Source organism: Bipolaris sorokiniana, assembly GCF_000338995.1.
Source record: "Bipolaris sorokiniana ND90Pr unplaced genomic scaffold COCSAscaffold_13, whole genome shotgun sequence".
NCBI lineage: Eukaryota > Fungi > Ascomycota > Dothideomycetes > Pleosporales > Pleosporaceae > Bipolaris > Bipolaris sorokiniana.
The window spans coordinates 1,220,089-1,242,637 of record NW_006911907.1 but is presented as its reverse complement, the minus strand read 5'-3'; the positions used below and the strand labels follow the sequence as shown (position 1 = coordinate 1,242,637).

Genomic DNA, 22,549 nt, shown 5'->3' with positions numbered 1-22,549 from the left:
GCCCGCCGAAACCGGCATAGTTTTAAACTGTATGGCGTTCAGCTAGCCGTGCGGCTTAGGCAGCCTCAGCTGGATCGTAGTTGTCGCCACTATAGCAGGGCTTCGACGTCGCCTCACGCGGGCTCATCTAGATAATCTTATGAGCTAGATCACAGAGAATTACTATAACCATAGTATAGCCCCACAACGGTTAGTCGTCTGACGACCTCGAGATGATTACAGTATGTTATATTGTGATAGGGAACCAAGGTAAAAGGAAGTCTAGCTATAGCAAGACTTTCTTGTGAATTACGTGCCACGTCCTATGAAATCTGAAAAGGATTTTCCGTCTATATTCCCATATACTGCTCTCGTCTCATTGTTGGCCTCGTTACCATCGTAGCTATGGTTTTTGCTGTGCTCTCCTAGTTGTCCAACATCGCCATAGATTGCCTTTGCCTCGCCTAGAAGTTTGTTGTTTTTGAAAGAATGACCAGTCATCTGGGTTGCTCTATCCACTGCTGCTTGGTATAGGGAAAGGCACTGTACAAAAGCTGCTTTCTGCTGTTCCTCAACCGCTTTCTTTTGAGCAATCATCTGCAGGTCTTCTTCGCTCTCCGGTTCTAACGCGAGCAGCTTATCTAACCTTGTATTGACTTGTTCGAGACTGACCGTGATTTGGTCTCTGGCAGTCGTCATTTTGTTTTCGAGCGCGTTGAGGGCATTCTTATCAGAATGTGGGGTCACACTGGGTGATTAGTCAGTCATCCCTCTTCCGCCGTCTAGGGTATCTTACAGTAAAGCTACGTCGAGTGCAAGAGCGAGACTCGCCTTCCAACTATTAACCTTTGCATGGAAATCATCGATGCTTTTGCTCTGAAACTTCAGCTTGACTCCATCCCTGAAGCTTCTCTTTCCATCTTGGGAGTGTATTGTAAGGTCATGCACCTTTTCTTTAAAAGCCCTGCACGCGAGATCACAGCCCTGTAGAGTTTGTTCCATGGCTGTGAAGCATGCTAGCTGTGCTTCACCTTTTGTTGCACCGCGATCGGACAGGTTTGTTTTCAACGCATTCAAGATATGACTGAGAGTACTGATGTCTTGATTTAGGTCTTGGAACACCGAGGGCGCATCGCGGATTGTCGAGATCAACTCATACAGCACTTTACTGCTGGAATAGGCGAGGCCGGCGACTGCGACTACGCTCGCAGTGATACTTAGAGGGTCCGTCATGGCTGTTAAGACAAGTAGAAGGGTGGGGAATTCTGTAGTAGGCTGCGGCTGAGGAAGAACATCATATTGTACTAGCTAGTCGCCTGAAGACTTGGCCAGACCTCAGCCTTGTTGCAGACGCCTGCAAATTCAGAAGCAAAACCTTCTCGTCTCTCATGCAGCACTGCGCTTCATGAGTGCACTGTGTCATCGGACATCCTGGCGGGCGCTCAAGTCGACAGCTGCCTCACTCGGGAACAGCACAGTCTTACAGATCAGCCTTACGAAGATCGCCACAGCCGGTGCACCGCTAGGCGACGGCTTAACTTGACGTCGCAGCGATGCAGCCCACGGCAAGCCCTGCCGCCGCGTACACGAACAACCGAGCAGACGGCGGAAACATCATCTACGGCAATGTTACCGGCGACGTGCACTTTCCTAGTGGCGATAGCGGCGCCGCCAGATCGACCCACCACGAGTGCCTGCGCGACCTGCGAGTCACTGACCCGCGCGAAGACCGAACGAGAATCGAAGACGGCAAGGACAAGTTGCTCAGGGACTGCTATATATGGATCCTAGAAGATAGAAACTTCCAGCAATGGAGGAGTCAGGGGGGTCCTCGGCTGCTGTGGATCAAAGGCGATCCGGGCAAAGGCAAGACGATGATGACCATGGGCCTCATCGCCGAGCTATCGCAAGGCTACAAGATCAGGTCACCATCATGGACAGTATCAAAGGTGCTGTATAAACTGAAGCTAGGGTTCGAGCCATGCCTAGTGGCCTACTTCTTCTGCCAGAACACTCGGCCGGAGATTAACAGCGCTGTCTCGGTATTGAGAGGACTTATATACATGCTCGTCGATCAGCAGATGCAGCTGATGCGACATGTCCAGAAGCGATACAAGGCTGCAGGAAAGCAGCTTTTTGAAGGTGCTAACGCTATATATGCGCTGAGAGAGATACTGTCGGACATACTCAATGACCCGACTCTGCCAACGACATACCTGCTAGTTGATGCTCTCGACGAGTGCGACTCTGGTCTGCCTACTCTTCTTCAAATCATCACTGACAGCAACCTTGCGCGGCGGTCGAAGGTGAAGTGGTTAGTGACAAGCCGCAACGTGCAGGGGATTGAGCGGTATTTGCAGCCAGACTTGGCTGGCATCAAGGTCAGTCTTGAGGTTTGCGAAAGCCACGTGTCGAAGGCTGTGACGGCGTTTGTCAACTTCAAGGTGCAGCACCTGGCAACTACAAAAAAGTATGACGCTGGACTACAAGCAGAGGTGCAGCGGGTGCTCCGCGACAGGGCCGAGGGCACGTTTCTATGGATATCGCTCGTGTGTAAAGAGCTAGAGAATGTCCTCCACCATAATACACGGAAGGTACTGCAAGCGATGCCACCTGGACTGGACCCGCTCTACAACCGAATGATGAAACAGATCCTAGCGCAAAAAAATGACACAACAGCGTACTGCAAAGCCGTCCTGCGGGCACTCACTTTAGCCTTTCGACCACTGCATCTGCTGGAGCTTGTAGTAGTTGCTGGTCTGCCAAACGATCTGTTTGGTAGCGCGGAGAGTGTCTCCGATCTCGTCGCCCGTTGCGGCTCGTTTCTCGCAGTGCGTAACAACACAGTGACGTTCATACACCTGTCTGCCAAAGAGTACTTTACATCTGGCAACGGCCAGCAGATATTTGATGGAACAGTGACAGTAGAGCATGGACAGGTGACATATCGTCTGCTTAGTGCGATGCGCAATACACTACGGAGAGACTTATGCAATCTAGAGAAGTTAAGAGCGCGAACCGAGGGTATGGTAGACAGGAGCAAGAACAGCACTATTGTACACATTGCATATGCATGCGAGTACTGGATCGACCACCTGTGCGACTCGAATCTCACGTCTTCAGGGAACTCGGATGATGTTATGCAAGATGGAGGTATTGTCGAGAAGTTCCTGCGTGAAAAGTATTTATACTGGCTAGAGGCTTTGAGTCTATGTAAGAGAGTACCAGAAGGTATAGCTGCAATAGAAAAGCTCTGGCTTTTTGCTCAGGTATATTTACTAAGCTATAAATACGACTAGTATCTAACTAATGCAAAATAGGGGAGAGAAGAACAGAGCTCGTTTAGTACGCTTCTTAAGGACGCACGTCGATTTATAATGTACCATAAGGGAGCTATTGAAGATAGCGCTCTACAGGTCTATGCATCAGCATTGTTGTTTAGTCCTAAGAAGAGCATAGTTAGGAACCTATTTAAGCACGAGGAGCCAGACAATATTACAATCAACCCTAGTATGAACGACAGCTGGAGCGCATGCCTACAGACGCTCGAGGGCCATCGCGATTCGGTCCGTTCAGTCGTCTTCTCGCACGACTCGGCGAGGCTGGCGTCGGCGTCGTGGGACAACACCGTCAAGATCTGGGATACGCACAGTGGGGTGTGCCTGCAGACGCTCGAGGGCCATCGCAGTTCAGTCAACTCAGTCGTCTTCTCGCACGACTCGGCGAGGCTGGCGTCGGCGTCGAACGACAACACCATTAAGATCTGGGATACGCATAGCGGGGAGTGCCTGCAGACGCTTGAGGGCCATCGCAGTTCAGTCAACTCAGTCGCCTTCTCGCCCGACTCGGCGAGGCTGACGTCGGCGTCGTCCGACAATACTGTCAAGATCTGGGATATGCACAGCGGGGTGTGCCTGCAGACGCTTGAGGGCCATCGCAGTTCAGTCAACTCAGTCGCCTTCTCGCCCGACTCGGCGAGGCTGGCGTCGGCGTCGTACGACAAGACTGTCAAGATCTGGGATATGCACAGTGGGGTGTGCCTGCAGACGCTCGAGGGCCATCACAGTTCAGTCAACTCAGTCGCCTTCTCGCCCGACTCGGCGAGGCTGGCGTCGGCGTCGTTCGACAATACTGTCAAGATCTGGGATACGCACAGCGGGGTGTGCCTGCAGACGCTTAAGGGTCATCGTGGTTGGGTCCACTCAGTCGCCTTCTCGCCCGACTCGGCGAGGCTGACGTTAGCCTCGTCCGATAACACCATCAAGATCTGGGATACGCACAGCGGGGTGTGCCTACAGACGTTCGAGGACTATGGTTTTTCTGATCTTGCTCAGATACTAGGGTCGCAATACCCCAATAAAGTTATAGACAAAGCACGGAAACCTGTAAGCCAGAACATACATATTAGTGACGACGGGGTTTGGATTTGTCTAAACGCTCATAAGCTATTGTGGCTACCTACAGAATATCGACCAGGATGCACAGCTATATCAGGCGAATACGTAGGGATAGGCACGGGGCATGGAAAGGTCTGGATAGGTCGCTTCCAGTGATGTCCTAGTGGCAATTCCTCTTTGCTCTCTTCTATCATCATTAAACCGGCACTTCTAGAGGGCTGGGGATGTGTACATATATATGTGCCTCTATCCCTCGCTACATAGAATCTTCGAGCGAGTACTGTGTTTCTACAAAGTAATCTTTTACGCTGCGTGATTGTTTTGATATAACAGTAGTTAATCTATTATAATAAGTAGATTAGCTGTCAGGATTAAAACGCCTTTGTAGTCCAGCTAACTAGTTACAATATAAGCTAAATTTATTCAAGTAGTTGATCTGTTCCTGTCACTGTACCTTTCTGGGCACGTGGTGGCCTAGGTGGAGCTGAACCGGGTATCGTCACAGTTCCTAACGCAACCTGTGTGCTATCAGCGTGCTAAGCCCTGCACAGCCATAGACTAAGCAATCTAATACACGGGCACGTGTCAAGCCACTAGGTAAGCCTTGCGGACAGCTAGCCTAAATTGGTTGATGCGTCTGCTAGAAGTACTTTCGTGGGTCGTGGCATCAGAGCAATGCGCATATTACGCCTGCTTTAGAGCTAGTGGTAGCCCTGTAAAAGCTAGAGTAGGCTCTGTAGGTTTATTTGTAGCTGTCTAAAGTACAAGAATAGTCTATGGGGCCTGTTGTTGGTGCTGCATGCATAGCGGTTAGTTTTGCAACATAGCAAGGCGGAAGATAGCGCAGGTGCGGAAGGTGCTATTACAGAAGAATTTTCTTCTGTAAATGCAGCTACAAACTTAGGATTCTCTATATTCTACTGTAGATACTACCTTATACATAATATTTTATAAGATATACGAAGAGAGTGAAGTGTTGCAAGCTGAAGTACCTGTCGTGAAAGGTTTGGTAGGTAGGAGTCAGAATATTAGGATAGTATTCGGACAAATTCTTGGAGTTCGTTCTAAGGATTAGAAGGGAGCTTTGTACTATGCAGGTCCTCAGTCTTACTAGCCCGAGGGCTGCACTTCGAGCCTTATATCTAGGTTACGTGATATTAGGTAGATGTTCCGTTGCGGGGGCTGTTCCGTTACGCAGGGGTATATGTTAATGCATTAGTATAGAGTTTGGGTCTATTCTATTAGGCTAACAAGACGTTATTTTAATATAAGAGAGATTGCTATTATGAAGCTAAAGCTGACTATCACGTGATCTTCATCTTGTTAACAGGATTTCGGAGCTTATATAGCCACAGCGCTTCGAAGCCATAAGCTTAGCCTAGAGAATATTACGACGTAAATAGTCTTGTATTGGCCACATGCGGAAGCTGCTCGCTAGGGAAGTACCAACAGGGGTGGCGATCACACATAAATATGAGCGCCACGCCGCACCAAGACCTGGGATTGACTCCTTAGCATTGCTAAAGGCTTCCTTAGTGCACGCAAATTTGTTCGTTAGTATAAGAGGTGTAATGGAGCTTGATGGAGGCTGTCTATAGTGGTGTTATTACTTGTCTCTAGAAAAGGTGTCTTTTGCGCACCAGCGCAGATGCAACAGTAGTAGCGTAATTTTTGTAAGGAAAGGTGTCTACATCTATAGAAGAAGGTAGAAAATATGATTTATCTATAAAAACAGTATAGAAACAACGCGCGAATAGAAGTATTGTTTTCTGAGGATGAAGTACCTCTCTTTTCTTGCGGCACGGGGGGATTTGCGTGACCCAGAGGGGACGTTAGGAAAACAACCAAGAAACCAACGTAGCAAGAGCAGCAAAGGTATTCAAAAACTATCTAGAGCAGGCATAAAATGCAAACAGAATGAACGCAGCTTCTAACTTTTGGCACATCGATATAACGGCAAAGAAATGAAAATAGAGGGGGTATAAAGACATCAGGAAACAAAGAACACCAAAATGCCAGCATAACACCGACCACAAGAAAAAAACCGCACAATATCCTTTGTCCCATTGCCCCAAACCTAAACATCCTTCTTTCCCCCACCCGGCTTCTTGAGCCTCTTCGTCGTAGTCTCTGGCTCCGCCCCACGAGCCCGCTTCCCCGTCGTACTCCTTGTCTCCACACTACGCGCCTGTTTTTCCGTCATAGTAGCCTTCTTCGCAGCAGCCACCGGCGCCGAGCCAGCCCTTTGAATCGGTGGGGACGAGCACGCAGGACGAGCAGGCTTCTGACTCCTTCCCATATGGCGCGCAGACCAGCTAGAAGGAAGCTTGTCCCTTCTCTCTACAATCGTGGATGGATATAGGCGCTGCGGCTCGTCGGCTGCTCTGTCGTAGAAACCTGCTTTCTTTTGCTTGTAGAAGTTGTATTCAGGAACTTTTTGTGTGGGTTCTGTGGGTTTCTTTGTGGGTTGCTCGGGCTCGACGGGCTCGACCTCGACGATGGCTTGGATGTTTTCGCGGGAGTCGGTGACCACGATTTTGGGGATTTCTTCTAAGACGTTGGGGGCGGGGGCGGTATTCGGGCCGGTGGGGGTGTCGGGCTCAGTAGTCTCTTCTGTTTCGGAGCCATGATCTGCTGGTCTTGTCTTTTCGATGAAAGACTGCTCGAGTTCCTCTAGGGTTACGGCTGCGTCGTAGTTGGCGTTGGTGATTATCCTCCGGTTTGGCTGGTCATTTCGAGTTGGGCGAAGAATGGAGCTGGCGTTTTGCTGAGTATTAGCCTTAGATTTACTAACACGGGTAGGCTGCCCGATCGAAGGTTGAGCGCGTGGATTCGGAGGAGCTCGTGGTGGCTCATGGTGGACTGGTGGAGGCTCATCGACGCATGGGTCGTCTTCAGCGATACAAAAGTGCTGGTTGACATTAAGTAGTCCTCCCGAATGACTCTCATCTGGTTCAGTCACTGGTGGAGATTCATTGATGACTGGCTCGTCATCTTCAGCCACACAGAAGGATTGGTTGATATTACGCGGTCCTCCTAAATGACTCTCACCTGGGCCAGTCACTAGCCTTGAAATCGCATTTGAAATCTCCCCTAAGACCCTCCTGTTCCCCATGGGTACTAAAGTCTGCTCGATCGAAGTTTGAGCGAATGAAGGCGGAGAAGATGGCGGTGGTTCGTCCTCATCAGTCACATAAAAGGCCTGGTTGACATCACGCGGTAATCTGTTCTCCTTGGGAGTGTTTATACTAGAAGCCTTCTCGGTCGACGATGAACCGCGTGCATTCAGAGGAGCTGTTGGTGGCTCGTGATGGGCTAGTAGAGATTCATCGATAACCGTATCGTCGTCTTCGTTAACTATATAGAAGGCCCGGTTGACATCACGCGGTAGCCTATTCTCCCTGGGAGTACTGACACTAGAAGCCTTTTCAGTCGACGATGAACCTCTTATATTCAAAGGAGCTGGTGGTAGCTGAAAGCGGATTGCGGGAGAGTCATCGACTGATAAGTCGTATCTAGTCACCAAGGAGGACTTAGTGATATTACGTGGTACTCCCGTGTAACTCTCGCCTGGATCAGCGACTGACCTCGGATGCACATTCAAAATCTCTCCTAAGGCCCTTCTATTCCTCGTAGGTGCCTCAGACTGGCGAGATTGATGGATTGCCCGGTTATCAGCTGCGCGAATCTCGTCGAGCAGCAAAATTGGAAACAACGACTGGTGGAGGTTTGCGACGAGGTACCTTTCCATAACTCTCATACAGGTAAGCGACAGGTGGTTGTTGTCTTTGTCATTGCGCATGATTTCTAGTAATTCGCACATCAAGCGCCTTGGGTCCAGAGCGGAGATGTATACAGCTATGGGAAGTCAGTGAGTGCGCAATGGGTTGTAACAACAGCTTCCAGCGGACCTCGGTTAGCCATTTTATGGTTGATATTGGTATTTACTTTGGGTTTTATATATGCTGGTGGTATATAGGTTGTTCAGGGTAGATTGAATGTGGAGTTGCGAGTAGTTAAAAAGATGTGAGTATAAGCCAAGGAATAGCACACAGGGTGATTGTGTGCAAGGGTTTGGGTTTTGAAAGCTCTGGAACAAACCTTCGCTGAGAGGTGAGAAGGGTTCGAGAAATTTCTCGTAATGGTTGAGTATGCTTTCACTCTGTGTCACCGGGTGCTGAGCGCGCGACCTACCACACTGCCTAATATAGAGTGCAAACTGAAGACATGTACCCCAACAAAGAAGTTTTAGTGACCTTTGTCTCATAAAGAAACTTAGCAGACATAGTTGAGACGGCATAACAAGTTGCCTCACAATCATTAATATCACGTGTGCGCGCTTTCACACCTTGGCGCGAGAGTGAGAAAGTAACAGCTCCATGCAGTAGACGCTGATCGTTATGAGAACTCAATAGCAACTTAATTTTGCAAAGGACCAAAGCAATCCCAAGGTTATCATCACGAGCATGCTGAACCCCACTGGCCTACCGCAGCCTTGTATAACGTAAGGCTACCTTTGGATTCGGTCACGAATCGTGTGGGGACAACCATCCACCCCGATTAAGTCCCTCAAAACCTTGGCACCTACGAACGCCGACCATTTGTCCTGTAGACACTCGACTTTCCCCTCTACTAGCTATCACTGTATACATTATGACGTCTCTCTAGTCGTTTGTAGCAAGTCACCGTCACAACCTAGGTTCATGCGCAGCGCGGCCTGATCACAACAATCCGGCAGAGCTCCCGTCAAACCTCATCTGCTTTCCTATCATCTCCTCACCCAATTGAAGAACCTCTTGCCGCAGTCGCTACCTCGTCCTCAACGCACGGAAACTCTCGTGCCGCTTTGCTTGTTTTTGCGTTGCTTTTGGACACTGCTGTAGTTTCGCATACTGATACTCAGAAGATATAGCAAGTCCAAGTTCTGTACATGGCGAGCGTCATGGCCTATACTACGAGGTTTCGGCGCAAGGCTGTAGGCAGCAACGAGGTCGGAAGGGGCAGATCCAGAGGCCGGTCTCGAACCCGGCGCGAGCAGCCTCAGGGTCGAAAGCAGTCGAACCCCCAGAAACATGATTACTTCGACGGCATGAAAGAAGACAGTGAAGATGAAGTCCAGAGGAACAAGCAGTTAGTGTTGCATACCCAACGTCCAGTCACGCATCAAGCACAGCCAGAAGCATTCTGCTCCCGTTTCATCAACCCAGCAGACATCTCTGCAGCCACAGAAGATGAAGACAACGAAGATTCTTCTCTCTCCGAATACGAGTCGCTAGAGAGCACCGAAGAGTGGCAGGACGTCTCACCTCTTACCCCCACCGCAAATGTGAGCCACACAGCCACACCTCCTTCACTCACTCCCACTAACTCCAAAACCCCCCAGCAGTCGCCTTCATACCCCTTCCCAGGCACCTGGTCCGCCGCCCTGCAAGACTCCAACCACGCCATCACGCAAGTCAGCAGCGCAACCTTCTCGTACGCCAGCGCCCTCGCGACCTCAGGCATGGGCAAAGCAACCCTAAGCATCAGCGCCGCCGCCCTCTCAACCACAAACAAGTACGCCGCCTCCCTCACCAGCTGGGGCCTCGCAAAGTCAGGGTTTAGCCACAACGAGCTGCCCACCCCGATCTGCAAGTGGCTCACGAAGAAGGAAGAGGCGGACAAGAAGAGGAGCAAAGCGCGCAAGAAGAGTGAGCTGACCCAGCGCGAGTTTACGGATGCGAAGGGCAGATATGTGCTTGATATGCATGATACGGATGCTTCCGGCGACTTTGTACGTGGTGGGGATAAGAGTGAGGGAAAGGTGAAGGAGGCAGAAGAGGAGAAGGGTTGGGGAGAGCAAGAGATGAGGAGTGGTGGGCCTTTTGATGATCGGTTTGCGGTTGAAGATAGTGATGAGAGTGACAATGAAGACGAGGGAGATGCGGGAGAAGATGACGGTCTGGTCAGAATGTTTGAGTTTGATGACTGAGACAGTTTGTCCGTGTGCGAGAGAGAAAAACTACGGTGTTTGGTATATTGCGTGGACGACAAAGGCGAATGTACAGGCAACACTAAGGCGATTTAGCCGTACTTTTTTGCTTTGTAACTAGGGTCCCTGGAATGGTTTTTGTACAAATAAGTGAGTGGGAACACACAAACATCGAAGCTTCTTGAACATCGAAAGCGAAGAAGCGTCGATCGACTTGGGGAGCTTTCAAGTCTCCTTCATTGTATGGTAATTGAATTGCAACACTCAAATCACATGCTACATTCAAAACATTGCATGACTCGTGAAAAGGGTATTGTCGTATTCTGGCACATCAAAGATATCAATCATAACTACTATCAAGATATACAGAAATGAAAGGAAATATACACACATCATCATCTAATCGTAACAAATGGCCCGGTCAAATGCCTACTTTTTCTCTCTCCACAATCCACACTTACAACTTCTGCTTCTCCAGACCCTTCCAACCCCACTCTTGTGCGATCAGCTCGGCAGCACGCTCACCGATACCAAGGACAGTCAACATGGGGTTGATAGTAGGCATTTCGGGGAAGACACCGGCGTCAGCGATACGCACGCCCTTGAGGCCGCGGACCTTAAGTTCAGGGTCGACAACGGCCTTTTCGTCCTTGGTGACGTCGCCCATCTTGGTAGTACCAGCAGGGTGGTAGACGGTGTGAGCGACGCGACGGCCGTACTCGGAAAGATCCTCATCGGAAGTGATGTGGGGGCCAGGTGCGACTTCGCGCTTAATCCAGTTGGCGAATGGGGCTTGCTTGGCGACTTCTCGCGCGGCCTTGAGACCAGCGACGATGGTAGCGGCATCGTAACCCTCGGGATCAGTGAAATAGCGGAAGTCGAGAGCAGGCTTGACGTTGGGGTCGGCAGAAGTAAGGTAGAGGCGGCCGCGAGAGCGGGGACGGGGAATGTTGGGGGTCATGCAGAAGGCGTCGATAGGAGAGTCGTAACCCAGACTGTCATATGTTAAATCTTGATTCTTTTTAAAAGTCATTCTCAACTTACCGAGCAGTGTTCAGGCAGAAAGGAATTTGGTAGCAGTGCATCATGAGGTCAACAACCTCACCATCGTCACCAGCCGCGTTGGGGACCTCTCGTCGCAGGAAGATACCGGCATCTGAATCCTGAGTGGTCTGGTTTGCAGGAACGGGCTTGTTAAGCTCCCAGAGGATGATGCTCTCTGGGTGGTCGAGCAAGTTCTCGCCCACACCGGGCAAGTCTTTGACGACGGGAATGCCAAGGTTGGAGAGTTGTTGCTTGGGGCCAAGACCGGACAGAAGCATCAATCGTGGGGTATCGACAGCACCTGCACAGAGAATGGTTTCGCACTTGGGATTGAGGGTGAGCTTCTCGCCGCTCTGAAGGGTGAGGTTAATGCCAGTGACTTTGTTGCCTGACACATTGATCTTGCTGACCCATGCGTTGGTAAGGACGGTCAAGTTGTTGCGAGTCTCCTCGCCACGGAGAATTGGATGAATGTAGGCTACACTAGCGCTGCTTCGGCGGCCGTCATCAGGATTGTATGCCACCGAGAAGAAGCCGACTGAAGGCTTGAGAGCACCCTTGGTCTTGATCTCGTGATTGAAATCGTGGACTATAGGAATGTTCAAAGAGGTTGAGCATGATTCGACCCAGTCAAGGCAGAGCTGATTTCGGTGTTTTTCGTGCACGGGCTGAACGGTGTTGCGGAGGTTGTCAAGCACACGCATAAAAGTCTTGAAGCTCCATCCACTGCACCCTTGCTGCTCCCACCTCTTGCAGTCGTATTCAAACGGCCTGAAGGAGATGAGTGTGTTGTGTGAGGAGCAGCCACCAAGGACCTTTGCACGTGAGTGTCTGATGTGAGAGTTGCCATTGGGCTGTTCGGTAGTGCCGTAGTCGTAGTCGAGTTCTCCTCCGAGAAGGTTGAGCCAGTCTTTGAGGAGCAAGACACGGTCATCCATAAAGTCGCTTGGGCCAGCCTCAATTAGGAGGACTTTCTTGTTTGGGAGGTACTCTGTGAGGCGCGAGGCAATGACACAGCCAGCTGTGCCTCCTCCGACGATGACAAAGTCGTAGTCGGCATCCTTGGGGATGGACGTCACAGTCTCAAAAGCCATGGTCGCGTGTGGGTGAGGGATGAAGATGAAATAATTGCTGAGGAGGATACTTCCTTGATCTCAACCAAGTTTTCACGTAGAGGCAAGCTTATATGTAGGCAGACTATGGCGTGAAAAGGTCAGTGTTGTCAGCACGGACCTGGTGGTCACGATCGGCAGAGAGTCGGATACCAAAAGGGAGTCGATTGAGTGGTGAGGCTGGGCGGATGGCGTGTCGTAGTTCCGCTGCAGGACGTGTAACTTGCTTTCCAAGATAAGAGGGCCTAAAAAGGGCCGTTTGCGATAGGACCGGAACGATGCACGTGCTTTTGTCAACGTCTTAGTTGCGTATGTCAGCGGGAATGCGATGGCTGAGCGGGGAAACATGAACTAGATGGGAGAGGGGTTGTTAACAACGAATCAAAGACGATGGTTGTTCTCATCCGTTGATGGTGGTGGTGGATGAATCAAAGGCTTTCTCTCACGCCGTTGGTTCGTCCCATATCAGTCGAGAGGTCAGCAACGCAAAAAAAGTGTCGCAAAACTGACCAATGACGCCATTGCTACATGCAGACTAGCGCACCCCGCTGAGCTGAGTGTGCATGTTCCGAGCGTGGGATCCCTGCAATACCACGCTGCACTTTCCCCGATCCAAGGGCGGTGAGCACGACAGCCATCCGACACGGCGTTTTGCGCCACCTGCGAGAAACTCTGAGCTCAAAGACGTCGCGCCATCCCGCAAGAGACCGCTGCGCATTGCCCTCCATTTCCTTGCATACGTACGACCAGACCATCTTTTTGTCCGACCCGACCCGGGGCTTCGTTAACTAACCCCAGACGGGAAAGCAAAGTGCAACGGCTGCATATAAGCTCCCCCTGCCTCTAGCTGTCACTCTGCATAGAGTACCTACATACAAATGTTGGCACAAAACCTCGTACCTTGACGTTGCATCATCTTTCCGGGACAAAACTGACACCTTGCAGTGGACAGTCGGTGCTTGATTTGTTTCCTGCCGTATTTCCATCTTCGTGACATTCCCGTACAAGCCCTGTTTTATCCTCAGTTGTTGCTTCCACTCCGTTGCGCCAAACAGGCTCCTTGACCATGTCTCTCCCATATGCGCCTCGCTCTGCCTACTACGACGGCAAGATACAATCAGGCTCCTCTTCATCCACATTTCAAACGATTGAACCCGCGACTGCGCAGCCTGTTGCCAACATTCACGCAACTACAAACGCTGGCATCGATGCTGCCATAGCCTCTGCTCACAAGGCCTTTCCAGCATGGTCCGCCACGCCTCCTATCGAACGCGCACGCATTCTCCAGCGGGCTGCAGCCATTCTGCGCTCGCGAAACGATGAACTCGCAAGAATTGAAACCACAGACACGGGCAAACCCTTCTCCGAGACCTCGACTGTCGACATCGTCACAGGCGCAGATGTCTTGGAATTCTTCGCCAACCTTGTCGGAGGAGGCGGTATGAACGGCGAGACTGCGCCGCTACGACCGGATGCATGGGTATACACAACCAAGAGCCCTCTGGGTGTTTGCGCAGGCATCGGAGCATGGAACTACCCCATTCAAATCGCTCTCTGGAAATCGGCTCCCTGTCTCGCCGCTGGAAACTGCATGGTCTACAAGCCATCAGAATTCACACCACTCCACTCCACCGTCTTGGCCGACATCTACGCAGAAGCCGGTGTGCCTCCCGGCGTCTTCAACGTAGTCCAGGGCGGCGGCGACGTAGGCGCATACCTCACCAAGCACTCGGGCATTGCCAAAGTCAGCTTCACCGGTCAAGTCTCAACCGGCAAAAAGGTCGCAGGCAGCGCAGCCGGCGAGATGAAATACGTAACCATGGAGCTCGGCGGCAAATCCGCCTGCATCATCCTCCCCGATGCCGACCTCGACCAAGCCGTCGACGGCGCCATGCTCGCAAACTTCTTTTCCACCGGCCAAGTCTGCACAAACGGCACCCGCGTCTTCGTCCCCGCATCTATGAAACCCCAATTCGAGCAGCGCCTCCTCGAAAAAATGCAATACATCCGCCCCGGCGACCTCTACTCCCCCGCCACAAACTTCGGTCCTTTGGTTTCAAAACCGCACTACGAAAAAGTTCTCTCATACATCCGCCACGGAGTCGACACAGACAAAGCTACCTTGCTTTACGGCGGCCCGGAGCCCCCCAAATGGCTCGCCTCGCACCCGGAAGAGTCGTATAAAAAGGGCTACTGGGTCCAACCCACCATCTTCACAAATTGCACCGACACCATGAAAATTGTCCAAGAAGAAATCTTCGGGCCCGTAATGTCCATCCTCTCCTACTCCTCCATCGACGAAGTCGTGTCCCGCGCGAATAACACGCCGCTCGGTCTCGCCGCCGGTATCTTCACTAAAGATTTGAATACCGCGCATAAGGTTATTGCGAGGCTGGAGGCGGGCATCACGTGGATTAACACTTGGGGCGAGAGTCCTGCGGAGATGAGTGTCGGCGGGTGGAAACAGAGTGGTGTGGGTGTCGAGAATGGGAAGAAGGGACTTGAGGCTTGGGTGAGGAATAAGAGTACCTTGGTTGAGATGGGAGGTGTTGTCCCAACGGTTTTTGCAAAGTTGTAAGACACTTGCAGTCGCGAACCGATGCGGAAGCGGAAGCGGAAGCGGAGAGTCTTTTTTTTTATATGTGTATATTATTAAGGATAGTTTGTTATGACATTTGGAATTTGATGAGTTTATGAGATGAGCTACTCCATGTTTCCTTTGGTCTTCACATCTTTTCCCCCACTCATCCTTTCTACATGTAATCATGTATACTCGCATTCGCAACTTTCCCTCTCCCACATGTCAAGGGAAATGGCCAAACAAGGAAAAATGTTGGCACTACATCATTGGTCCGATGCACACGCATATGAAAACGCAGGGGAAATGCAATGCAGCCTGGGATCTTGATTCGTGATATTTTCCATCAGGCCATGTTTTCCATGTTATTGACAAGAAACTCTAAACACAAAAAGAAAACAATAGCCGGGACTAGGGTCGCAAAGGCAATTTTTTACACGTGTGGGGTATGTGTTTATTTTCAAAACTTTAGGGGTATGCAGCAATTTCCAAGTCCTCCTCCCTCTGCGTGTACTACCTCAACGGCAACACCTTTTCATCTTCAGTAACTTCCGATACGTTTTTTACGGGCAAGGCTGCGGGACTAGCCGCAGGTGTCAAACATGACTCTTTGGTCTTGGGCGCAGACGCGTTGTCATCTTGAAGTCCCATCTTCACCCGCTTATTCACATAGCCCGGGTTAGGACTCGCCCACGTGTAACCAAAAGCGGGGCCCAGAACCTCTTGCACGCCTTCTGCAAGAATCTGGACTGCCTTTCGGCGATTCGTACTCCATTCCCATGCGCGGTACCAGCGACCAGCCTGGACAGCAGTTTCCTGGCCGCCCTCGAGCCCGTCGAGAATCGAACGCCAGACTAACATCGTCTTTTCCAGTTCCTCTGCGCGCGACACGCCGATCACACTGACACCGAGCTTAGAGCCACCAACGTCGTCGATGGATTCGTGTTGCCAGGGTAGACCAGACGCGGGGTCGCCTTTGGAGCCACACAGTGCACCAGCCGAGATCCATGTCTCGAGCGCGAAGCGTATGGCGATGACTTCGATGCGCTCGCCGTAGCCGTCGCAGAATTCGCTGGCTTTGCGTACGGCTTCGCGGACATCAGACGGCGCAGGATGGAAGTCGCCCAATGCGCCGACGGGGATGCCTTCACGACGAAGAAGTCCCATACCAAGAATCGATGCGTTAGGGACAACATCCACACCCGCGTTCTTCAGACGCAAGACACCATTCTTACCAGCGAGCTCTTGGTTCTGAAGCGTAAAGTTTGCATACGACTGCACTGCGTCGAGGGGCTCGCCAGTCTCGCGCAGGATGAGTTCAGCCAAGTCGCCCAGTACATCGAGCGGATATCCTGAGATGCCAATGTATCTGATTGTTCCTTCCTCGTCTCTGATGCGGCGCAACTCCTTGATTGCTTCCAGAACCTCTGTTGCGCTTACAAACTCGACGTCGTGGCAGTATACGAGATCCAGGTACTCTGTTTGCATGCGCTGCAGACTCCTCTGGACGCTATATCGCACCCATTCTGTGCTATAATCAAACTCCTCGCTTGCTATCCGCCCGACTTTTGTCAATATCATGTATGAGCTGCGCGGGAAAGTCTCGCGGACAAAAGGTGTGGCGAGCGCATCGCCGAGTAATTGTTCAGAGGGTCCGTAGTAGGGCGATGTGTCGAAAGCGCGGATGCCATGTGTGAGGGCCGATGTGACGAGACCCGTGGTGTCGAGGGCATAGGGATCAGTATTGTATAGGTGGTTGAAGGTTGCGGTGCCGAAGACGAGGGGCGGGAGAATGGAAGAAAGAGGGGTACGGCGCCCATTGACAAAAGTATAAGGAAGCGGCTTCTGGCGTGTGGGAAACTTGGCCGTCGTCGTTGTGTGTTCAACCGGTGTTGTCGCCATGATTAGCAAGCAGGATTCACGAGGGTCTCAGCGATTATCGATGTCGTATTGGAAATATGTGGAAAGGGATGTTCGTCTCCAAAAGAATGAACTAACTGCCGAACGGCCACTCGTATAATGTCCGTGTCCGCGAGGCTATCGTTAGTACTCCCCACGATATGAACAGGCAGGTGGTACAGTCGACGAGACCCCACTAGAGAGCGAAGAAAGATAAACGTCGAGTATCGTTTACAAACCCCTCAAAACAATTCTCGGTATACGGAGTCTGAGTTGCGATTCGGAAAAAATGTTTGGGACACGGTGGAAGGAGTGTTAAAACAAGAATGGCGGGGAACAAGCACCGTGTAAAAACATAAGTAGTAGTAGTAGTGTAGTAAAAGAGATAGGACATCCCTCATTCATCCGTAGTCGCCTCCATTCTGCGTCGCGGCATCTACTAACCCACGTTCCAAAAGCGTGAATCAATGTCTTCACCACCGGTCCGTTTCGGCTTTGGGCTCTCTGGCCAGCCGCGCGATTGCAGCAACACATGGACTAGTCAAGTTTGGCATGCATAGCGCCATCTGCATCCAGTGCCACATTTTGTTACTCCATGACAGCAACAGCGCCCGCTAATTCGCCAACAACAGAATAGATGGAGAGCAAGGCAGGAAAAAAAAGCGGGTGAAGGAGATGATTCAGGCGTGTAATGTGGTCGAGCATGGGCGGGGTTGGGGGCTGATGCAGTGCTATTCTTGCAAGATAGATCCTTGTTCCTTGTGGCCGACCTGGCACGTGTCATCTCGCCTAGTAGTGCGTAAGTGCATTCTGTGCGCTGCGGTTTGGGTGAATGAGATCCCGACCAACGAAGGATTCTGCTTTGCCCTGAGGAGCATGGCTGACTGGGCACTCGACAGGCATAGGCCATGTTTTCATATCCCGATAACCAGGTACAAACACAATACAAGTCACGGTTGCGGAATACGCCCGCGGCCAGCCGCCTCATACGCGTATTAGTAGGTCCTGTCATATGTCGTAGTAGTCTCTGCACAATCGGTCCGCGGAATCCATGTTATTCGACATCACCAGAAGGCGAATGCCTAGCCCGGACTCCGAAGTTCTACCGCCCAGTGGAGGTATCCAAGTAGGTCAGGAGGAGACTGGAACTACTAACCATGTATTCATGAGCCCGAAGTAGTACGGGGTTTTTAGGGTATCAATGCAAACTCAGCAAAGAAAAAAAAAGTTGCTGTACATCTTCTAGTTTCGCTGCAATAATAAGAACATTTCTATGCTTTCGTCGCTCCCGTTGTCCAACTCGCTGTATCCCTCTCTTCTTCCCCCGGGAAACGCGGCTCGACTGGGTGGCCGTAGCCCTGGATGCTGAGGATGCTGAGGATGCGGTTTCGACGGGCTTACTACTACTTCATGGCTTGGCGGTGTATCTCGTCGCATCGCTTTTTCCATTGCGCTCGGGTTATCTTCCTTCTGGTTGTACGATACTTGTGCCGAACGTGCTCCCGAAGAAAACTCTTGGATGCCTTTGTGCGCGCGCAAATGTCCCGACCGACGGGGGTACGATGACTGCGAAGAGCTGGCGAAGACGCGCGGAAACATCTTGTTCATCAAAGGTTTGCAGCCTGGGAGACATCCGCATGCGACGCCCACAGCGCTTTCGATGGACATGATGATGAAGGTTGAGCCGCCATACCCTGTTGTTATTGTCTTAGTATCTATGATTGGCTGAATTGTGTAATCTCTCAAAACAAAAGAAGAAGGTAACATACAAAATGCGTCAAACGAGACGAGATATCGATACGTAAAGTAGAGCCGTACGATGCCAGCAATGCATACACTATTGAGACGTTAGAGTTTGGCTTGCAAGCCGATAGACAAAAGTAAACTCACATTACGCCAAGTGAAAACATCATAATCAGCGTTACCCGCTGCCGCCGTGAGACCTGGACATTGATGAGGTTTCTTGCAGGCCACAGAAAGACAACAAAGTCGCTCAAGGTATTCTGCCCGCCGTGGAAATAGTATATGACCTTGATGTTGAGGCATTTGGCAGTGCCAATGAACTCGAAGACTTTCCAGTACGTGCTTGCCGGTCTGTGACGCTCGTTGTCAGTACACCATGTTCAAGGCAAAGTCGAAGATCATTCTTACGAGCATTGGAATAGTGTCACGAAAAAGCAAGCTGTGTTTAGCGTCACTGTGTAGAAGATCATCAGATTGCAAAACCACCTGTCGAGCTTGGCTGGAAAGATGCCTGCACACTTCATGTCAGGTCGCTGTTTGGTCGAGTTTGTAGCTTGGTGTTCGCTTACGTATGTAGGTCAGAAGAATGGCGACTTTCATAAAAGTCGTGATGGTGGTAAAGAGCAGCTGAGTAGCCATACCCATCTAGACAATCGTAAGCATGAGCACCTCCTGATATCCCATACGACATACCTGAGCAGCCTTCATCGAGCCGTAGAGCTTCTCTGGGTGAATATCCCCTTTTTGAGATCAGTTATTGGGCTTGGTTATATCAGAGAGCAGAAGCATACATAAATGATAGCCCATCTGGTACTCTGGCAACATTGATATTATGAGCATGATGTTGCTCCCAATACACAGCAACTACTGGTGTTTAGCTGTCGACCCATAGCAGTAGGACTTTGCATATCAAACTTACTGCTGCAATTGACATCAACCCATCATCCCATCCCAATGTCTTAACAAGAACAGTTCGGCAATACAGTCGACACGACATGAAAACGGCGACCAGGACAGTCATTGGAATAACAACTCCCAGTGCCATAGGCAGATGGTTTATCGGGTCAACATAATTCGGCGGCGGGAACGACGCAAACTCCTCCGCTGTGGGAAACCTCGAGGTCATTTCGTCTCGCGCACCGAAATGGTGAGTTGACTCGAGGACGAAATCAGAAAAAAAAGAAAGATGAAAATAAACAGTGGCTCCCAAGAAGCAAAAGGCAAGGGGCGCAGCGCTCGGGAGCATCCGCGGATATTATAGCCGGCATACAGCACATGTACCCCGCGGTACGTAGGTACAGCCAGCCATTGACAAGAATTTGAAACTGTCTTGAAGTAGACTACGGCATGTCCGTTGCGTGGCGCGGGATGGTCGTTGCTAGCACTTGCTCAAAACAAGCCCATTGTCCGAAGACGATTACCGATCTCCAGGCTACCCTTCCCGACGACATGATTTGCAACCACAAGTGGATCTTCCTTTTCTGATTCCCCACCAGTCAGAGAGAAACCATGTCAATTGAATATATAGTAATAGTATTGTGGCACACAGATAGGCTACCAATGAGCCAATTCTTGTCTGCAAATGCTTTGGCTCTTGCTTTACCTCCCTGCGGCACATAGTGCGGCTCAGGGGGTGATTAGGATTGCAGTTGTTGTTTTGCCGCGGCAGCTATAATGGGGCGTATCCTGGCCCTCAGCTGAAGTGACGGGTTAGGACGACAAGATTAAAACCCCTGCTACTTGAACCACTGGATAAGTGCCGCACGTGGCTGCACAGCCGTTGTAGGACCCATGCGCCCCCGCTGTGTCGCGTCGCTGGGACTGCTGCGACATTACTTATCACAACTCGTGATTTGAGCTGTGCAAAGAATGCTCCATCTTGGAAGCTAGGCAAAAATCAACTGTTGCCGGCAATGTAACGAATTTTCCCCCCAACAATCCTTCGTGGTTGGCCTTGGATCCGCAGTTCCTAGGCAAAGGCGTGTGGTAATCGACATGATCCCTGCTGGGCGATCCGTGTTATTGGTAATGTCCCCCGAGTTTGGGTGAACCTTGAGCTTGTCCTTGAAACATCAGGGTCGGCGAGGACCGATGTGTTTTGCGCGCCTTGCTTCCTAGTGTCCGGCAATAGCTGCTAGATTGGCCGGTACTTTGCCACGTGCCTGGGGCTGTATATGCACATGTACATGCCAGAGGTCAACTGTGCCCGCAATGTGGAAGGTGAATCGGTCAATCAAACCCGGCTGCCTGTCACACCGTAGTGTCAAAGATAAAGCCGAACGGCTCTTACTAGTTTCTGGAAGCGCACCTCAGGATGACATCGGGTAGCGACTCAGGTTGGCGTAGTGTTTCATCTAGACGGCAACTGTATGCTGGGATACAACGCCTTACGTGCAGCCAGACGCGTGATGGTTCATCTTGATGCAATTCTCGGTCCGTAGCGTAACCCAAAATCGCAATGTCCCCGCGCTCTTGGCAAGCCTTGTATTGATTTACGCCCACGCAGAACCTTGTCAACTACCCGATGTTATGCCTAACTCCAGAATGTGGTCGACCAGAACGCATCGTCGCTATTGTAGCAGCGGTATAGTTCATTGATCTCAATTGCATTCAAGTTCGGCACTTACTTACGGACAAGATTACGTGGTGACGTCTTTGATCTCAAACATAGATGGCGGTGAATTCCGCTCTGCAACCGACACCTGCAGCTGTCTCATCATATGCGTATCCCTGTGCCTGTGGATGCTTGTGCCATGTATCTCTTGTGTAGTGTGTGCAAAGATTGTAACAATCGCTGCAACAAAAACAGGGTGTAGTATCCTGGCATAATACTAGTGTACATCTCGAACAAGAGCTGCCATAAAGGGCAAGAGTTTAGGGCGCTACGATCTGTCATTCGACAGAGCAAGACAAGGCGATAGCACTCCGCAGTGTCATTGGCGGGAAGGTTATAACCCGTTTCTCAAAATGGTAGGCGCTGTGCTGCTTCGTTCGTGATGTCGTTATCAACAATTGTCTCTACAAGGGAACGATCTAGAGCTCATTGTAAGTGCAGTGGAAGTATGTGATCCATGTGACGACAGGACATCTGGCATCGTTGCAATGCAGTGCTTGAGACTTATTCGATCTATGAGCGGTCACCTCGGACCTTGAAGGCGCAATGGTGTTCACCCAAAGTCCACAAGCGCACACGGACTATCGCACAAGTGGCTATAACACCTGGTCGTGCTTTGTTGCAGACGTCCAACGGAGGGTCTTGGTCGATCATACCCATCTCAAGTAAAGCAAGTTGTGTGGAGGGAAGGGGGGGGAGGTGGGGGTTGTTCAAAAACGGGGGGTGTTTGCTAGTTGCTTTTCAACATCACAGTAGCACCGGGTAGAGCGCGACAACCTCCTCAGTGTTGGTCAAGCATCCAAAATGCCCATGCCAATGTACTCGATGAGTCCAATCGGAAAACGCGGCATTGTCGTGTTCCGGATATTAATGCTCTTCATATGTGCTAGGTTCGACCTTTGGGATAGATTTTGTAACAGTTTGAGGATTGGTGAAAAACACCGGGTTTTGCCTTATCATGAGATGGAGATGACGAGCAATGCCAACCCGAACGGACCTTGTCCTTGTGCCAAGGACGGATGTGCAGTTCATTTTGGCGATGAGCAGACCTGGGCAAGTTTACACTGAGCCATGTCCAGATCAAGAATTGGTCAAGATGCTCTTCCTGCACAAAATCATGTGCCATGCCAGATGTAATACATACACTGGACCACGCAACCGCCAACTCGCTCCAGGTAGCATCTTTGGGGGGTGTCTGGGAGTCACACGCAC

At 50.8% G+C, this 22,549-nt stretch overlaps 8 protein-coding genes across 8 annotated transcripts; 3 read left to right on the top strand and 5 right to left on the bottom strand.

Moving 5' to 3' along the window:
* Positions 1–180: 180 nt before the first annotated feature.
* Positions 181–1,240, bottom strand: COCSADRAFT_192976 (uncharacterized protein). The gene is made up of 2 exons (XM_007705323.1): positions 776–1,240; positions 181–727 (listed from the first exon to the last, which is right to left on the bottom strand). The coding sequence occupies exons 1-2, from the start codon at positions 1,210–1,212 to the stop codon at positions 289–291; spliced, it is 876 nt and encodes a 291-aa protein (XP_007703513.1). The 5' UTR covers positions 1,213–1,240; the 3' UTR covers positions 181–288.
* Positions 1,241–1,322: 82 nt separating this feature from the next.
* On the top strand, positions 1,323–4,793 carry COCSADRAFT_39896 (uncharacterized protein). The gene is made up of 2 exons (XM_007704943.1): positions 1,323–3,248; positions 3,300–4,793. Exons 1-2 carry the CDS (start codon positions 1,533–1,535, stop codon positions 4,530–4,532), a joined length of 2,949 nt encoding a protein of 982 aa, XP_007703133.1. The 5' UTR covers positions 1,323–1,532; the 3' UTR covers positions 4,533–4,793.
* Positions 4,794–6,349: 1,556 nt separating this feature from the next.
* On the bottom strand, positions 6,350–7,325 carry COCSADRAFT_124783 (uncharacterized protein; the record flags this gene model as incomplete). The annotated part of the gene is made up of 2 exons (XM_007705322.1): positions 6,350–7,090; positions 7,171–7,325. 2 exons carry the CDS (start codon positions 7,323–7,325, stop codon positions 6,454–6,456), a joined length of 792 nt encoding a protein of 263 aa, XP_007703512.1. The 3' UTR covers positions 6,350–6,453.
* Positions 7,326–9,465: 2,140 nt separating this feature from the next.
* On the top strand, positions 9,466–10,347 carry COCSADRAFT_97309 (uncharacterized protein; the record flags this gene model as incomplete). Its single annotated transcript, XM_007705321.1, has 1 exon — positions 9,466–10,347. The coding sequence occupies one exon, from the start codon at positions 9,466–9,468 to the stop codon at positions 10,345–10,347; it is 882 nt and encodes a 293-aa protein (XP_007703511.1).
* A 233-nt stretch (positions 10,348–10,580) lies between these two features.
* Positions 10,581–12,955, bottom strand: COCSADRAFT_149856 (uncharacterized protein). The gene is made up of 2 exons (XM_007705320.1): positions 11,392–12,955; positions 10,581–11,342 (listed from the first exon to the last, which is right to left on the bottom strand). Exons 1-2 carry the CDS (start codon positions 12,483–12,485, stop codon positions 10,805–10,807), a joined length of 1,632 nt encoding a protein of 543 aa, XP_007703510.1. The 5' UTR covers positions 12,486–12,955; the 3' UTR covers positions 10,581–10,804.
* A 386-nt stretch (positions 12,956–13,341) lies between these two features.
* Positions 13,342–15,195, top strand: COCSADRAFT_39894 (uncharacterized protein). The gene has a single exon (XM_007704942.1). It carries the CDS (start codon positions 13,570–13,572, stop codon positions 15,079–15,081), a length of 1,512 nt encoding a protein of 503 aa, XP_007703132.1. The 5' UTR covers positions 13,342–13,569; the 3' UTR covers positions 15,082–15,195.
* An 80-nt stretch (positions 15,196–15,275) lies between these two features.
* On the bottom strand, positions 15,276–17,425 carry COCSADRAFT_39893 (uncharacterized protein). Its single transcript, XM_007704941.1, has one exon. The coding sequence runs from the start codon at positions 16,981–16,983 to the stop codon at positions 15,595–15,597; it is 1,389 nt and encodes a 462-aa protein (XP_007703131.1). The 5' UTR covers positions 16,984–17,425; the 3' UTR covers positions 15,276–15,594.
* A 669-nt stretch (positions 17,426–18,094) lies between these two features.
* Positions 18,095–19,921, bottom strand: COCSADRAFT_149847 (uncharacterized protein). The gene is made up of 8 exons (XM_007705319.1): positions 19,643–19,921; positions 19,515–19,587; positions 19,417–19,463; positions 19,293–19,368; positions 19,132–19,234; positions 18,871–19,074; positions 18,750–18,817; positions 18,095–18,674 (listed from the first exon to the last, which is right to left on the bottom strand). The coding sequence occupies exons 1-8, from the start codon at positions 19,847–19,849 to the stop codon at positions 18,223–18,225; spliced, it is 1,230 nt and encodes a 409-aa protein (XP_007703509.1). The 5' UTR covers positions 19,850–19,921; the 3' UTR covers positions 18,095–18,222.
* Between the last annotated feature and the right edge of the window lie 2,628 nt (positions 19,922–22,549).

Excerpts from the sequence above, each read along its gene's own strand:
- COCSADRAFT_149847 (XM_007705319.1), bottom strand. The coding sequence starts at position 19,849 with ATGACCTCGAGGTTTCCCACAGCGGAGGAGTTTGCGTCGTTCCCGCCG. Across the intron at positions 19,369-19,416 it reads GCTCGATGAAGGCTGCTCAG|ATGGGTATGGCTACTCAGCT; the intron begins GTATGTCGTATG and ends ACGATTGTCTAG. Across the intron at positions 19,075-19,131 it reads GTGACACTATTCCAATGCTC|ACCGGCAAGCACGTACTGGA; the intron begins GTAAGAATGATC and ends CGAGCGTCACAG.
- COCSADRAFT_39896 (XM_007704943.1), top strand. The coding sequence starts at position 1,533 with ATGCAGCCCACGGCAAGCCCTGCCGCCGCGTACACGAACAACCGAGCA. Across the intron at positions 3,249-3,299 it reads AGCTCTGGCTTTTTGCTCAG|GGGAGAGAAGAACAGAGCTC; the intron begins GTATATTTACTA and ends AATGCAAAATAG.
- COCSADRAFT_39894 (XM_007704942.1), top strand. The coding sequence starts at position 13,570 with ATGTCTCTCCCATATGCGCCTCGCTCTGCCTACTACGACGGCAAGATA.
- COCSADRAFT_149856 (XM_007705320.1), bottom strand. The coding sequence starts at position 12,485 with ATGGCTTTTGAGACTGTGACGTCCATCCCCAAGGATGCCGACTACGAC. Across the intron at positions 11,343-11,391 it reads TTCTGCCTGAACACTGCTCG|TCTGGGTTACGACTCTCCTA; the intron begins GTAAGTTGAGAA and ends AACATATGACAG.
- COCSADRAFT_192976 (XM_007705323.1), bottom strand. The coding sequence starts at position 1,212 with ATGACGGACCCTCTAAGTATCACTGCGAGCGTAGTCGCAGTCGCCGGC. Across the intron at positions 728-775 it reads GCACTCGACGTAGCTTTACT|TGTGACCCCACATTCTGATA; the intron begins GTAAGATACCCT and ends CTAATCACCCAG.
- COCSADRAFT_39893 (XM_007704941.1), bottom strand. The coding sequence starts at position 16,983 with ATGGCGACAACACCGGTTGAACACACAACGACGACGGCCAAGTTTCCC.